General features: G+C 51.2%; 1 protein-coding gene across 1 annotated transcript in view; it reads right to left on the bottom strand.

Annotated features, from left to right (window-relative positions):
* The window catches only part of XXYLT1 (xyloside xylosyltransferase 1), a gene marked incomplete at its 5' end in the record, with an annotated part of 190,369 nt that overhangs the window by 154,536 nt on the left and 18,277 nt on the right, over positions 1 to 17,556 (bottom strand). The window contains one exon of the mRNA XM_082839794.1: positions 3,114 to 3,261. Coding sequence (XP_082695920.1) covers positions 3,114 to 3,261 — 148 coding nt within the window. The remainder of the gene's footprint in view (positions 1 to 3,113; positions 3,262 to 17,556) is intronic.

Raw genomic sequence — 17,556 nt, 5'->3', positions numbered from 1 at the left:
ACTGTAAAAGAAACAAAATAAACCCAAATAGCAAGAATGCAGCAATTACACGAGAACAAAACAATCAACAAAGCACAAAACAGGGGCTCCCCTGGTGGCCCAGTGGTTAAGAATCCACCTGCCAATTCAGGGGACACGGGTTCGAGCCCTGATTCGGGAAGATCCCACATGCCGTGAGGCAATTAAGCCCATTTGCCACACTACTGAGCCTGCGCTCTAGCGCCCACAAGCCACAACTATTGAGCCTGTGCTCTAGAGCCCGCGAGCCACAACTACTGAGCCCGCATGCTGCAACTGCTGAAGCCCGTGCGCCTGGAGCCCATGCTCTACAACAAGAGCAGCCACTGCAATGAGAAGCCTGCGCACCGCAACAAAGAGTAGCCCCTGCTTGCCACAACTAGAGAAAGCCTGCACGCAGCAACGAAGACCCAACACAGCCAAAAATAAAAACAAATAAATTAATTTAGAAAAAAAAGCACAAAACAACAGCAATTTCTATGATTGAAAACAATGAATACAAAAAAGGCAGCAATAAAGAGCCATGACACACTCAAGACAGCACTAATGGTGCTGGAAAACAAAGCATCCTTCCGAAAATTGCAAGAATTCCAAAAGATCTGCCTGGTAGGAGCTCTGCAACACTGCCAAGTGTTGTGCAGCAGCCAGACTGCTCGGTGGAAACACCCAAACTCCGAGGGGAACTCCAGGACTGTGCGTTTTATTTTATGATTATCAAACTTTAGTTAACTCCTAATAACGTGCTTCTTAGGAAGTGGACTTTGAGTGGATGTAAAAATGAACCTCTGGCAGTGAATCATTTGCCTAAAGAACCCAAGAAAAGAGTCCGTGTTTGGGTCGGCACATCTCACACAGCTCCTTCCCCACCCCCTGACATCGGGCCCTCAGAGCCCACAGATCACCTCGAGGGACACCTATGATCTGATCTACTGCATGGACAGCAAAGCTCCAGGCAAAGCCTCTTCTCCGCAGACATGGCCCCAGGGGCAAGGCCAGGCTCTGGGGCAGGGCAGAGTGAGTGAGGCAGAGGGGCAGCGAGCTGGGTCCCTAACTCTTGTCATCTGCACTTACAGTTCACAGCGTGGTCCACGCCAGGGCTGTGAGGCAGAACTATCTTCTCTGTCCTGACAACCCTCTCCCTCTGGGTGCCCCAAAGCAAAACCTGGCCTAGAGTTTAGCACATGATGGGCAGAGACCTACCAGCTGATGAGGAAAGGAGAGAGAAAGAGGGAAAGGAAGGTCAGGCGCGCCTCCTCCCAGATCTCCCAGTCCTTTGCCAGTTCTTCTGTCACAGAGCTTCATTCAAGGCCAATTGTGCGTGCAAGACAACAGGACTGGGCAGCCCCTAAGGCCCACCTAGTCAAGACATTTCAAAGTGCAAGTTTAACCACGAAACCTTTTGCCCAAATAGAATCCTGCTCCCAAGCCTGATCTACAGAGCGATCAAGATGGACCGCTAGGAGTGAGGTGGGGATGGGAGAGAGAGGCAGGGAAAGGGTAGAACCCTCTTCCTTCTCTCCCCAGAACTACAGAATCCCATAGGAGATTCCCGTAACCCTGGACTCTTCACTAGTTCAGACTCCTCATTTCTAGGTGGGGAAACTGAGGCCTCAGCAAAGACACACAGGGGTTAGAGGGAGAGCTGGGACCAGCACCCACGTCTGTCTTCTCCCCTGGAATCCAGGAGAGGAGGAGCCACACCTTCCTCCAGTCTGAGAGGCCCACGGCACCTGCACAGGGCCTGCCCAGAGAGATCACACCTGCCCACCTGAGGGGAGAGAAATAACTGCTCATCACTCAACTCCTCGGTCAGCTCTCATGTGTAACCTCCAGGGCTATGGCAGAGGGGGGGGAGACTTGGGGAGCTGACCGAGCTGCACCTGGTCTCCTCACAGAATCACAAATGCCAGCTCTCCTCCCCGTGCCCTTTAGGTGAGTTTGTCCCCCATCTCCTTCAGACCTGAGCTCACTGAAGTTCCCTGAGCTCTTACCTTACAGCTAAGAGAACAATCAGAGGCCTGGGTGGTGCAGGAACTTGCCCTACGGAGACAAAGTCCCAGCCAAAACGGCGGGCTAGATCTTCCTGTGCTCTGACAACCTGCCAACAGGAGCCCAGCCTCATCCTCTGACTCCTGGGTTCCTGCTTCACCAGGAATTCAAATGGTGGTGCTCCTGACTCCTCTCCCACCCTGGGCTGCTGGGCTTGAGCAGCGGGCCTCCACCAAGCGGCCGGGCTGCCCCCTCAGCTGTCAGGTCCCGCCTGGTCTGGGAACCGCAGAAAACTCAACTAGTCACAGTTTGGATAGCTGCTACCCCAAGACCCCAGAACTCCCCTCGTCACCCCTAAAATGCTCAGCTCATGGTTCACCGCAGCCAGAAATGGGGGCTGGGGGCAACACCCAGTGCTCCAGAATCAATCATGGGCAATTCAGAGGAAATGAACCCAGAAGTCTGGAACACCCCATGAATAAGACCCTCACCCCCTTCAAGTCTTCTAATCCAAGGATAACCTGCCAGCACTTCCCACACAAGGCCAACCTACCACAGATCAGACAACCACATCTCTTCTGTCCTGGAGGGACTAAAGCCCAGAAAATGCTTTAATCACGCATCAGCGTTTCAGAAAAAGTCTTATTACTAAGTCATAATTTGCACCTCTAACACCTATAGATTTGATATTTTAAAGTCAGGTAAGTACAGGTTCAAATCAGAAAAAGCAGGATCAACAGACTGGGATGGAGGGTTATCTAGTCCAACCTGCCATTTTACAGATAAGCAAACTGAGTCCCAGAGCAGGCTGCATATAAGGAGCAGAATCCGAGCTGGAGCCCAGAAGCCCCGATCCAGGGACTCCACACTGCACAACTCACACCGTGAACTTGTGAATGGACTCCAGGAGCTGTGCAGCCCAGGGCCCTGCCCTAGAGTCTCTGTGCAGGAAACTCTGCACATAGAGGGCTTGGCTGGCCCCCTCGCCCTCTCCCTCGTGTTGGAGTGGAGCTCTTCTCTCTGATACGGGACACCAGCAGTACTGGGGCCAGGAAAACAGATGCAAAGTCACACCCCAGGGGCTACTGCCCCGCAGCTCAGGTTACCTTTGGGCATGATCTGATGCATGGCGACTGAAAGGAAGAAGATGGAGTCGCTGTAGTAGGTCCCGGAGCCGGCACTGAAGTGCTTCTGCATGGCCTCCACGACGGGGAAGAGCCTGTCCGTCAGCACACCGACGTCATGGAAGACAACCTGCAGAAGGGCACGGGAAATGGCGGAAGTGAGTACCCTACCCGGGCACCCGGCACGTGTGCCGGCTGAGGAGGGGGCAGACCTCTCCAGGGCCCACGAGCAGGGGGCCCACGAGCATAGGACTTGGAATCCCTAAGAGCTAACAAAACAGGGAGCAGTGGGGAGTCCGCAGAGGCTGGCTATGGGGACGGGGATGCCGAGTGTGAGCGTGTGCAGGCAGGCACGTGGGGTGTAGTGGAAGAGGACTGCGAGCCTGAATGGGGAATGGGAGCAGCTTCTGAACTTCAAACTGGGCCACGCTGGAGGAAGCTCTGTGCCCAGACTGGAAACCAGGTTAAAGCACGCTCCAATGCACACAAGAGGCGTTCAATAAACGCACCCAGTCTTCAACGCTCACAGACATCTGCTGATGACCTTCCACCTCCCTCTTCCCTGGTGGCTAACAGGACAGGAGGAGCCTGCGAAACGGCCATGAGCTGCTCGGCCGCCACCACCCAGACTCCAGGGCCAAGAACCTGCCTGAACAGGGCACCGACAGTGAAAGGAGGGGCCGTGCGAGGCCCCATCTGGCTAGCCTACACTCTCAGTGGCCCTGCCCGCAGGAGAAAAGACAGGTGTGGGTGGTGCCCGAGAAGTCCCCAAAGCAGTTAGGCTCCATTTTGTCGCTTACCTCTGCCCTTTCCCTCGACTCTGCCCGGGCCAGCCCACGGTGTCACCCACCCAGCCCACAGTCCCAGAGCCATCAGTGGTCAGACGGTTGGAATAAGCACCTCTGAAGGCCCTGCAGTGGCCAGCTGCCCCGTCTGCTTCTTCCTAGTTTAGGTTCTGCTTTTGGCCAGAAATCTGTTTTTGTCTTAACTCACTTAAGTGTTTGCTTTTTATCCTCAGATCCACTTAAATTTCTAAAACACTTAGAAAAGTGTTTTAGAAAAGTGTTTTAAAAACTTAAAAAAGAAATATTTTAGGGCTTCCCTGGTGGCACAGTGGTTGAGAGTCTGCCAACCGATGCAGGGGACACGGGTTCGTGCCCCGGTCCGGGAGGATCCCACATGCCGCGGAGCGGCTGGGCCCGTGAGCCATGGCTGCTGAGCCTGCGCTCCGCAATAGGAGAGGCCACACAGTGAGAGGCCCGTGTACAGCAAAAAAAAAAAAAAAAGAAAGAAATCTTTCATATTCTGTTAGTCCTCATCATTCCCTAGCTGGAACTCTTTAAATTTTTTATCTCTTCATAAAAGTCTTTTTACAACTTATTGACATTTCCCTTCTAATGCATTATTTTCCTTTATCCTTTTACTGACTGCTTTTTTTCTTCTATTTGACTTTTTCCTTTTTTGTGATCTCTCAGCCTGGGATGGGGACTCCAGACCTGTTCTGCTGTTTCTCAACACAGGTACCAAACTATGGCTTTGGCCTCGTACACCCCACACACCTCATGCACCTGACATCCTGGCTGCACGGGAATCACAAACCCCACAAGCTTTCCCACCTCCTGCCTTGCCCCCCTCCAAGCCAGACTCTGTTGTGCCCCTTGAGTAATTTTCCAAACATACAAATTCATTTCTCTCTCTCCTTGGCTTCAAAACTTCATATGGCTCCTCAGTGCCCTGGGTTACAGTCCAAATGCCCCAGCAAGGCCCCGCACTAGTGGCTCTGGCTACCCCTCAGCTCCCCCTCCCCTGGGGACTGAGCAGAACTGAACCAGGCAGCCCTTACCCTGCCCACCACACCTTGGTGTCCTTTGTCCTTACGTGTTGCACCTGTCCTTTGCATTGTCTGGAACTCATTCTCCCAGCCACCAGCTGCCGGGTGAACTCCCATCCAGTCTTCCAGCCTTGGTAGGCACCCACTCCGGCCTCCCCACGGCCTCCCACAATTCGTCACGCTGCCCTGCACGCCCTGTGTCATAGGGAGGAAGGCGCCATTTCCTTGTCCGTCTCCTCTGCAGGTCCTGTTTCTGCATCGGTAGGATGGGGCACTCCTGGAGGCCAGGGGCTGTGACTGCTCTTTGCCCTGGGCCCAACCCCAAGCCATCAGGACAGGCTCACTGAATTAAATGAGCTGCATTTTGCACAAGTTACTAGACCTCTCGGAGACTCAATTTCTTCATGGATAACACAGTAATGATGACACCTCCATCCCAGGTGGCTGTTAGGACCACTTGGGACAAGCAGATAAAACACCTAGCCCACAGCCTCTTCAATAAGTGGTGCTGGGAAAACTGGACAGCTACATGTAAAAGGATGAATGAACACTCCCTAACACCATACACAAAAATAAACTCAAAATGGATTAAAGACCTAAATGTAAGGCCAGACACTATAAAACTATAAAACTCTTAGAGGAAAACATAGGCAGAACACTCTATGACATAAACCATAGCAAGATCCTTTTGACCCACCTCCTAGAGAAATGGAAATAAAAACGAAAATTAAAAAATGGGACCTAATGAAACTTAAAAGCTTTTGCACAGCAAAGGAAACCATAAACAAGACGAAAAGACAACCCTCAGAATGGGAGAAAATATCTGCAAACGAAGCAACTGACAGAGGATTAATCTCCGAAATTTACAAGCAGCTCATGCAGGTCAATATCAAAAAAACAAAGAGCCCAATCCAAAAATGGGCAGAAGACCTAAATAGACATTTCTCCAAAGAAGATATACAGATTGCCAACAAACACATGAAAGGATGCTCAACAACACTAATCATTAGAGAAATGCAAATCAAAACTACAATGAGATCTCATCTCACAACGGTCAGAATGGCCATCATCAAAAACTCTACAAACAATAAATGCTGGAGAGGGTGTGGAGAAAAGGGAACCCTCTTGCACTGTTGGTGGGAATGTAAATTGATACAGCCACTATGGAGAACAGTATGGAGGTTCCTTAAAAAACTAAAAATAGAACCACCATACAATACAGCAATGCCACTACTGGGCATATACCCTGAGAAAACCATAATTCAAAAAGAGTCATGTACCACAATGTTCATTGCAGCTCTATTTACAATAGCCAGGACATGGAAGCAACCTAAAAGTGTCCATCGACAGATGAATGGATAAAGAAGATGTGGCACATATATACAATGGAATATTACTCAGCCATAAAAGGAAACGGATTTGAGTTATTTGTAGTGAGGTGGATGGACCTAGAGTCTGTCATACAGAGTGAAGTAAGTCAGAAAGAGAAAAACAAATACCGTATGCTAACACATATATACGGAATCTAATTAAAAAAAAAAAGTTTCTGAAGAACCTAGGGGCAGGACAGGAATAAAGACACAGACGTAGAGAATGGACTTGAGGACACGGGGAGGGGGAAGGGTAAGCTGGGACAAAGTGAGAGAGTGGCATGGACATATACACTACCAAATGTAAAATAGATAGCTAGTGGGAAGCAGCCGCATAGCACAGGGAGATCAGCTCCATGCTCTGTGACCACCTAGAGGGCTGGGATAGGGAGGGTGGGAGGGAGACACAAGAGGGAGGGGATATGAGGGTATATGTATAGTTGATTCACTTTGTTATAAAGCAGAAACTAACACACCACTGTAAAGAAATTATACTCCAATAAAGATGTTAAAAAAAAAAAATAGGGGCTTCCCTGGTGGCGCAGTGGTTGAGAGTCTGCCTGCCGATGCAGGGAACATGGGTTTGTGCCCCGGTCTGGGAGGATCCCACATGCCGCGGAGTGGCTGGGCCCGGGAGCCATGGCCACTGAGCCTGCGCGTCTGGAGCCTGTGCTCCGCAACGGGAGAGGCCACAATAGTTAGAGGCCTGCGTACCGCAAAAATAAATAAATAAATAGATAGATAGATAGATAGATAAATAGAGATAACCATAAAAAAAAAATTTTAAAAAAAACCTAGCCCAGGGGTTTCCACGCTGCACTTATTCCTAAATGTTAGCATCCTGTGCCCACCCTCACCCCCTCCTCGGTCCCCTGAATTCCCTCAGTTCACAGATCAGTCTTCACTCATGAGCCAGCTTTTCCCTCTGAGGCTCATTACACCTCCAACCACTGCTAGAAGCTGGAATTTGACAAGAAGCTGGAAGCTGACAAGAGGGCCTTCAGAAATGGAAGCCTCTGTATTCATTAAAAAGGAAGATATGTACATATGGATATGTACAAACACACACATGCACGCACACGCGCGCACACATACACACACGCACCCACAGACACACTGAGCAGGGCCTGCCACAGCTAAGTTACGAGGGAGAGAGAGAGAAGCAGCCAGCTTCCTCCCCTACCTGGGCCCCCATCTCACCCCAGAGCTTCACAGGAGACAATTACATCCCATCAGCATTAATAGATTTATGAGGACAAAGTGTACTAGGTACGTTGTTCCAAACACTGTACGGCAGAGCCCGCTCCAATGAATATTTCAGAAAATAGATCTACTTAAAGATAAATTAATATGTTCCATGGAATATACTTTCTGCAGCAAGAAGCAAACCACAGACACTGCAAGTGTGAATCAAAACACCCAGGCCTGCCAGTGTCTAAAACAGGTTTGCAAACTGTGGTCTCCTAAGGGCAGGGATGGAGTCTGGCACTCTCTGAAGCCCCCAGCCCAGCCAGGGGCTGGTGTCTGGCAGGCAGAAGCGAAGCAAGAGTGATGGAAAGAGAGGAAAAAAGAGGGGGGAGGGGAACATGGCACCCCTCCCTCTGCTCCTCCTCCTTTTCAAATCCCTCACTTCAGAGGGCGCAGGAAGAAGTACCACATAACCTAGAAACCCAGGACCACAAGGTGACGCCCATATTGAAGGCAACTGACCAAAGAGAAGAACCAAGACAACGGTTTGCACCGAGCATATTTTTTTAGGGATGTAGATTTAAAAGCCAAATCATTACTTGTAACTTTTATTAATAAATTTATACATATTTTAAATTAAAAATCCTATCCGTTATTATTTCCACCCCCCACCCTGCTTGCAAACTGACTTTTTTCAAACGCTTCACGTGCCTCCTCAACATGAATGCCTTCGTCAATCCCAGAGTCGAGCTGAGTCATCCAGAGTAGTTTTTCAGCACACGTCATCCTCGGCACCCATTCAAGATGTTTTGGATCCAGCCCCTTATAAATGTTTTTGTGAGCTCTTTAAAAGGCTTGCTCATATCAATATTCCACATTTATAATTATGAGATCAAAATCCCAGAAGCAGTGGCTAAATCTGTGTGAAGTTGCTTTGCCTCCTTTTACCTTTAAGGAATGCTGTCAAGTACATCCTAGAAGCGTCCCCATTCAATAATGACTGAGGGGCTTCCCTGGTGGCGCAGTGGTTGAGAGTCCGCCTGCCGATGCAGGGGACACGGGTTCGTGCCCCGGTCCGGGAAGATCCCACATACCGCGGAGCGGCTGGGCCCGTGAGCCATGGCCGCTGAGCCTGCGCGTCCAGAGCCTGTGCTCCGCAATGGGAGAGGCCACAACAGTGAGAGGCCCGCGTACCGCAAAAAAGAAAAAAAAAATAATGACTGAGGCTGCTTCGGGCTAAGGTGGTCTCAAGCTGATTGTTCGAAATAAAGCATGTAGTTCAGAGAGTGCCGTGTAAAATAAGAGACTGGAAAGACTCATCTCTCTTGCAAAGGACAGTCTGGGGATGGGCGGAGAGGTGAAGCTTGCCTCACAACCACCACGCACAGCACCTTCTCAACACTTCCTACACGGGAGGCCAGAGCCCCCAGAACGGCAGAGCCTGGTGCCCGGCAGGGGCAGAGGTCTAGGCCCTGATCTCGTTGGCACAGACAGGCCTAAAGAGCCAGACCACTGCTCTGCTGCACAGCCACTGGGGACATAAGCCATGCCAAGCCGCAGCTGAACGTGGTAGAGAAAACTCATGTAGCACTTGGTGTGCCCACTGGGAATCAGGACACACTGAGCTCTTGGAGCCAAGGAGGGAGGCAGTGGGGCTGGTCCTGCACAAAGGGAGACGCCAGGCTTCCAGGAAACGTCAAGGTCTGCCTGAAGAGCAGCAGCTCCTCCAGCGGCAGGCACAGGGCCACGGGGCGGCCACAGCACCTCCCCGTGCTCGGATGTCCCTGGAGGAGCTGTTGAAGGACAGAGTGCCAGCGCAGCGCTCTGGGAAGCCTATTCAAATCGCCGGGGTCCACGCACCGCAGGAACAGCAAATAGGCGTCCGCTTCTCCCGAGGGGCTGCCAGGGCACTCGGCAGGAGGGCTGCGTGCCAACATCTGGACTCGGCAGGAAAGTGCCGACGGCAACGTCCTCCAGGGGGTTGGCAAAGTTGCCGCCCACAGGGCTATCACCCTGCTCTGTGGGCACCAGTTTTGGGTGGAATCACACCTGTGCTGGGCAGTCCAGTCGGCGCTGGAGCAGGCAGTTCTGGGTTCAGATGGGAACTCCACCACTTCATCACCTGGCAACCCTGGTCAAAATACCGAAACTACCTCGTCTACAAAATGGGAGAGAATCACGGCGGTGGTCTCACAGGCTTTGGTGAGGAATGTAGGAGGAGCTCAATAAAGGAGAGTTGACACTATCACCCCCTTCCTCCCACTATAGCTAGAATGTCTTTCCCATGCAAGAATACCTAGATTTGATAAAAGAACACACTCTGTAATCAACAGCCCAAGATACGATACGGCAAGAATCGGAGCTGCCTGGCTCTGCAGCCCTCGGCCGGCGTGGGGTGTCGGGGGGGTTACCGAGTGGACCCCACCACAGGCCGGTCAGCTCCCACAAGCACATTCCTCGTTTGTGTAATCTGAGTAATCAATTTCAACAACAGTTGGAGGGGAAATGATTTCCTGGGGAAAAAAATTTGTTTTCTCATTGATGTGCACTATGAATGCGAAGGCATATTTTTACAACGGAAAGAAAAACCTGCTAACAGACTGGCAGTCTTTCCATCCTACAAACATGCCAAAGACATTTATTACACCTCAGGGTTTTGCACCAGCTGTTCCCTCTGTCAGAACGCTCGCCCCCAGAATCATCGCATGCCTAGGTCCTTCTAGCTCTTCTGGTGCCGGTTCAAATGTCACCCCGAGAGCTTCCCCGACCAAACAAGGAGCTGCTCCCCCCAGCCCCCCAGCCCCCCAACACACAACCAGTCCTGGCTATTCAATTATCAGATTTCTTTTCTCCAGAGCATGTATTACCACCTGACATGTTAATTTTTAAGTATTTAGTCATTTTTTGCTGTCTCTCCCCAGGCCCCAACCAGCCTAGGAGGCACCATGAAGGGAGGACCTCGTCTTTCCTGCTCATCGCTATGCACCCAGCTCTTAGCAAACCGCTTCATGCCCTGTAGAAGTTGAGCAACTGCTTGTTGTAGGAAGGAATGAGCAAATGGATGAGCAGAGATAAAGGCATTCAGGAGGGGTGACAATGACAACCTGCCCCAGGACGCAAAGCGGTGGCCCTGCAGGCCTGGAGAACTTGAAGGCTCCTTCTTAACCCCAGGATCTCTCCCGGGCCTGTCACGTGCTTCCCCACTTCCAGCCAGGCTCTTCTCCCAAAGGAGAGGAGTTTCTTCCCCATGGGACTTATTCTAAACCATCAGGAATATGGGTCTTCTTTGCACCTTTAGCCTGCTGGTTAGAATGTCAGGCAGGCCTGGGCTGCAATATCTCACTTTGTCAGAAGGAGAGCTGTTGCCCATTACATTTTGTACCCAACCTGCAAGCTGCTTCAGAATAACTATGCCCTAGCTTTTAATTTTATGTCAGAAATGATATCAAAGGTGTCTCCTTAAATGAATGAACGTCCTGGACAAAGGAGCTATAGAGAGATGACTGAAAGATGGGTAGAGCAACAGAGAGATATACTGATTTCTTTTTTTCAAATCACTACAAAGTCCTAAAAACACTATCAGTTATCAGTGGCTGCATGTCGTCCCCCTCCAATAACTTTAGCTCCCTTTGAAAACAAAGATCTCCCAGGATAAGTGAAAAACACCGTAAATTTATTAGTTTTAAACGAAAAAAACAAAAATTATCATTGATGAGCAGTTTTCATGAGAAAAGAAAACTGTAAATCCCCAGGTTGCCCCCCCCATGCCACCTGTCCTGTTGTTCATCTTCTGCAAGATGTCCTAGATATAATTCGATTGTGTCAGGCAGAACCGCAAGCAGCTGAAGAGGAAAAAAGAAGCCAGCCCACCTAATTTCCAAAGTAATTTCTAACACCATTCTCATGACCCAGTTTACTAACAGCGCAAAAGCTACCGCCCCTCCCGCTACCCTCACTACAGGGCGTCCTTGTCCAGTTCCTTCCCCGCCCCCACGTCCACCTCACACTTACTGCGCCATCAGCAGTGTCTGGATAACCAGGTGTACAGTTAATGTTCTGGGACCCCTACAAGATTCCCAACATTGCAGCAGAGATGGGCCGCGTTCCAGTTCTCCAAAACCTCGGTATGACCGAGGTAGGATAAGACGAGGAAGAAGCAGAACATAAGACGGGAAGGCCTGGCACCCGTAGAGAAGGCCCCCTGGATGGTGGGTGACTGACAGCAGAACAACCTCACCAGGGCGGATGTGTCCAGCAAGCCTGTGAGCTCCAGCCGTACTGCCAGGAGGGTGGTCTGGACCCGAGGTCCCGCATCTTCAGTGCGTGCAGGCCCTCCCTGGGGAGTCTGGTAAAAAGGCAGACTCCTGGGTCCTGACCCCAGACATTGAGGCTCAGGACTCTTTATTTAAAAGCCACCCCAAGTGATTCTACTGCAGGCGGCCCCTAGACGATTTGCGAAAGGGGGTGACAGAGGGCCCCACTCGACTCAGTGCCAGTCGGCCTGCCTCAGGGAACTGGATGGGTTCAGCTCTGGATACACGTGCAGCATGGCCCTGAGCAACCTCCAGAGTCTGTCCAAAGGAGAAGACCAAGGTGGCAAAAGCGTGAGGAGCAGCTGAAGGACCTGTGGGTGTCTGCCCAGGGGCAAGGGTGGGAGGGACTTATATAATCTCACACACATGCCAAGTCGTTCTCTCCAGCCCCGCCCTCTATCCCCGCTCATGTTTCCACCATGTTTCATTTTCTGGCCTGTAATGGAGGATAAATGGCAACGATTAACCCCATCCCCCTTTGAGACCTCAACTGTCTGTTGACTCAGGAGCCCTAACAAGGAATCAAGGAAGAGCAGGCCATCACGTCTGGAGGAGAGGAGGCCCCAGGCTCAGGACCTGGACCCGGTGCCCTCTGTGTGTCCAGCTGGCTACACCAACTTTGCTTCCCCCTTACCCAGAGCTCGTCCACCTCACCTCCAGTGGTGGGACAGTCTTGGGCAAGCAGATAAGAGATGAAGACCTTGTTGGCACAGCAAGGTGTAAACGTTATATATACAAAAACAAGCAAGAAAAAGGTTGGTCTGTCTCACAGGTGCTCCACTCTTAGACCTTGAAACACCTGGGCCTTCCCAGTGGATTTCCAGGAGGACCACCAGGAACTACAGCAAATCACTGGGACGGAGGGTGAGCAAGGATCCAAGAAAACACGAACCCGCCGAGAGGAGTAGAGGAGACAGAGGGACGGGCCCAGACGCCCCTCCGGGGCTACTCCAACGACAAGGCGACTCCAACGGAAAAGTGGGGGCAAAAAAAAAGAAAAGGTGCGTGCTATCTTTCCGGGGTCTGCGCGTGTCCATGACCAGCTGACAAACAGTGCCGTCGGACGGGCCACAAGCCCTTGCTGAGATTCGTGACACAGCTGTGGGGTTCCATGAGCATAAACCTATAATTTCTACAGCGCAGTCCATCCAACTCCCACAGCCCCACGGCCGTCCCACCACCCGCTGTCCCGCCTCCCACTCCCAGGGCCGGTCTCTCAGCACTGAGCAGTCTTTCTTAAATGCACCCAGTCGGCCCCCACCTTTTCCAGCACTCACTGAAGAATCTGTTTAGTGATCTCAAATAATCTGTACCTAGTGGGTATAAACATTCCTTAATTCACTTCTTTTATAAATTATGAGGTTTGGATTGTTTAGATTTAATACTGCATTTTCCTGACAGTTGGAACCAGTTTTCTACAGAATAATGTTTTCCACCCCATAAGAAAAGAAAAGGTATGAAAGAGAAAGAAAGTAGGGAAGGGAGAAGAGATGGAAGGAGAGTAGTGACCCTGTAGTAAAAGGACTTTATTGTGAAATCTTAGGGTAAGTGTCCCAGCCCACCCACCAAGGAGTTGGGCTGTCAGGTCTTCTTCACCAGATTCCTTGATTTGTCCTTTTTTGTGTGGTCATCTCCCATGACCTATGACCTCCCAAGGAACACTGCCATTGTACACAAGTGACATCCAAAAGGATGCACTTAGCCAGCTTCCTGCTTCCACTGGGCAGGCGGGAAGGTGGCCTCAGCCAGGCCTCCCACACCCCCTCCTCAGTCCACACTACCCCCCTCCCTTCCTGGCTCTCTGGGATGGGGACATAGCGGGCGCCCAAGCAGGGGATCCGTGGCCCGCAGAGCACCCTGCCGACCTCAGACTAGCCAGCCAGGACAGCGTCCATCGTTTTCTGAGGCTGCCTGCTCTCCTAGGTTTCCTGAAACCCCCTCGTCCCATGCCCCTTGAGATGTGGTACACACCTCTGGAGGGGTACAAAAGGGATTTCTAAAGAGGCAAAGGGACCAACCACTTTAATGCTCATAGACTTACTTTGATATGTAAAATACTAGAAAAATTAATTTGAAAAACACTTTAGAACTATGATTTCACAGATATTACCTAAGGAGAGGCTAAGGAAAAAAAAAGGTGAATCAGTTTAAAATACATATTAAGCAGCTAACGTTGCAGGCAGTTCTAGGATATTAGCAAAAACAGTGAAGGAGGGCTTCCCTGGTGGCGCAGTGGTTGAGAGTCCGCCTGCCGATGCAGGGGACACGGGTTCGTGCCCGGTCCAGGAAGATCCCACATGCCGCGGAGCGGCTGGGCCCGTGAGCCATGGCCGCTGAGCCTGCGCGTCCGGAGCCTGTGCTCCGCAACGGGAGAGGCCACAGCAGTGAGAGGCCCGCGTACCGCAAAAAAAAAAAACAAAAAAAAAAAACAGCGAAGGAAACAATCAACGGCCCGACTCTGGGGACACTGCTCATGCCCATCACTTCCTTTCGAGGGTGAGATGATGTGTTTAAAATGCTGAGCGCAACACGGGCAGCCAGGAGGCGCCCACAGGCTGAGTCCCTGCATTCCCCAAGGTCACACATGCTGACGTCAGGACCGGATCTCCTGACGCCCCGTCTGCAGCCTGTCCACTAAGTCCCCGCCTTAACCTCAAGCTGAGACTGTCTCTCCCCCGGCCACATCCCATTCCCAGCACTGCTCTGAGCCCTGCCACACGAGGTACTGGCACCTGCTCATCGAGGGGCCACAAAGAAACAAAAGGAAACAAGGGTCAGGCAGCAATGTGGACAGCCAGGAGTCCATCCGACCCTCACCAATACCATGCCCTTCATGAAGAAGGTAGCCATGGCCCTCGGAGAGGCGGAGCCACCCGCCCCAGGTGACCTGGTGGATGGCAGAGGCCCAGATTTGAGGCCAGGCCTTTCTGACTCCAGAATGTGAACAACCTCCGTGGCCTGCCCTCACATCACTTTTCTTATTTTATCCCCTCGCCGAGGGGCAGAGCCCCGCTGAGTGTGCACACTACAACCCCAGCTCTGTCAAAGAGGTACACGTCGTTTACAGCCCTCTCGAGGCCACAAGCCCGTGTCTGAATAAACTCTTCTCCTGGATGGGCCCAGCATCCCCCCACCTCTCCCCAGACCCCCAGCTTCCACCTGCTCCCCTAGGCTAGGACACTGGCCTCCTAACGGTCTCCACTTCATTCTGTCCAGGGTGACCCTTCTCTGCTCAAAACCCAGAAGTGGCCCCTCCCATTACTCCAACAAAGCCAGAACCCTCACTGGAACCGGCCTGGACCTGCCCTCCTCCCGCTAAGCTTGCCCCCGTCCTACCACGCCCTCCCGTGACTCCCACGGCTGCAGCCCACGGCCCCCCTGCTGCTCCTCAAACATGCCAGGCACCTGCCACCCATCCTGCCACCCGAACACTCTTCCTCCGTAGCTGCCTGGCCAGCACCCTCACTCCTCCAGGCCTCTGCTCCAACGCCACCTTCTCAGTGACGGACCCCTGCCTGTCCAACTAAAGATCGTGACAGCCCTGCACCCCTCATCCTGCTAACATCCTAACTCACCTCGGAGGACGCGGTACAGTTTACTCATCTGCTTCTCAAGGAACAACAAAAAGATGAAATGAACCCCACCCTTTGTGAGCCCTTACTACACCGTGTCCCAGGCAGCAAAGCAGACATATTATTGGCTCGTTTACTCCTCTTCCTGCCAGAAGGTAAGCTCCACAAGGGCAGGGGTTTCGACTCTTCCTCTGTTCACTGACACACCCAGTGTGTCTCAGTGTCCTGGGACAGTGTGGCCACCTCTCAGGCACACAGTAAATTCTGGTTCCATGGAGGTTTCACGCGGCAGCAATGCCGCAGGGGCTCACACGGGCCTTAGAAAGAAAGCAGCACTCCTCTGCCGCTGGCTTCCGTGAGGTCCCCGACCTGCTGACAGGTCCCCTCTGTCAGCATTAATCTGCTTTGGCCTCCAGCCCTGGGATCTGAGGCCCTTCCCCCAAGTTGTATGAGAGCACAGACCGTTCTACTGAGGGGACAGCCAGGTCACTGGTGAGCGCCGGGCCCCTGCCGCCCTGCAAAGCAGCCACCCAGCCTCCACCCCGACCTGCCAGCTGCCCACGGCTCAGGCCCAGCAGCTGTGGCTATAGGATCGTGGAGACCCCTCCGCTGGTTGCAAAAGCCAAAGTGGGTGAGCAACACGGGCAGAGCCAGGAGGCCACGTGTACAAGTCACTGACTCGACCCCTCATGCCTCAGAGAGGGAAAGTGAGGGCCGCTGAGGGCGGCAGGGCTCTCCCCAGGTTACATGGCCAGTCACGGGCACAGCCAGCCCCAAAGCCAGGCCCTGCACCTCCCAGACAAAGGCACTCCACCTGCAGCTGGAAGCACCCTCCTCTACAGAGATTCGGGAAACACCGGGGAAGCCGGGGTCAGGTCTCCACACAGCCAGAGAGCCTGCAGTGGCACTGAGGAACACTCGAGTCTGCCCTCAAAACTTCCCTCCTTCCCTATGCCCAAAGTTGTCCTCAAGCTTCCACCCCCTGTCACAAAGGCAGCCGGACTCACACCAGGAAAAGGGAGGCTACGCCAAGTGCTCGGCAGAACTCGGGGTGGGCAGGGAGACCGCTGCCCTGGAGAAGAGCTTGGCCGGATCTGGGAAAGATGCACCTGGACCAGGAAAAGCCCTTCCAGCTGTGGAGTCTGGAGAAACTCAAGCACATACGCGTATGCAGATGTGCACCCAGATGTTCACTGCAGCAATGATTGTGAAGACAAAAAAGTAGGGGTAACCAGAGGGAAAATGGATAAACTGATGTCTCCCCAAAATGAAATCCTATATGGCAGTTAAAATGGCCAAACAAGACCTGCCTGTATCAACACGAATACATCTCAAACCTATAATGTCGAGTGAAAAAAGAAATAGCAAGAGGATATAGAATGGGAGCATTTATATAACTGTTTAAGATATACAAAGCAATATATATATTTTACATATATGTGTATATATGTGTGTGTGCATGAACACATACGTATGGGGTAAAAGTATAAAGACAAATTCCACAAAGCATACCACCTCCTTGTGTGTGATAGTGAACACCGCTGAGGCAGCGGGGAGACATGGGGGTGGGGTTTAGCTAGATCTATAATATTTTATTTCTTTAAAAAAAGAATCTAAGCAAAGAGAGCAAACTGTTAGCCCCTATTTAACTTATATAGTAGGAAAATAGGTATCATATTTTTTCTCAATTTTTCTATATTTTGATACTTCATAATTTAATGTATAAGGATAAAATGTTTAAAAAAATTTTTATTGACGTATAGTTGATTTACAATATTGTGCTAGTTTCAGGTGGACAGCAAAGTGATTCAGTTATATATATGTTTTTTCAGACTATTTTCCATTGTAGGTTATTACAAGACAGTGAATACAGTTCCCTGTGTTATACAGTAAATCCTTGTTGCTTAAGAAACATTTTTTTAATAAAATACCACATAAGAGGAGAGAAAGCAAGCCTGTGCCATGTAAATTAGCTGGCAAACCCTTTATTATAGAAAAGCCAAGAGAGTGAGCTTGAGGAGCACCACTGCTGGGCCCTGACTTTCTAATATTAATTTGTAGACAGGACCATTTAGGACTGTAAAGTGTTCCTTGTAAGGAGTCAAGAAAGTGTTCCTGGGAACAATTCAAAAGAAGTAAAAAAACAAACAA

Source organism: Leucopleurus acutus, assembly GCF_964270905.1.
Source record: "Leucopleurus acutus genome assembly, chromosome: 5".
Lineage (NCBI taxonomy): Eukaryota > Metazoa > Chordata > Mammalia > Artiodactyla > Delphinidae > Leucopleurus > Leucopleurus acutus.
Note: the sequence above shows the minus strand (reverse complement) of the source record. Positions and strands in the feature narration are given on the sequence as shown.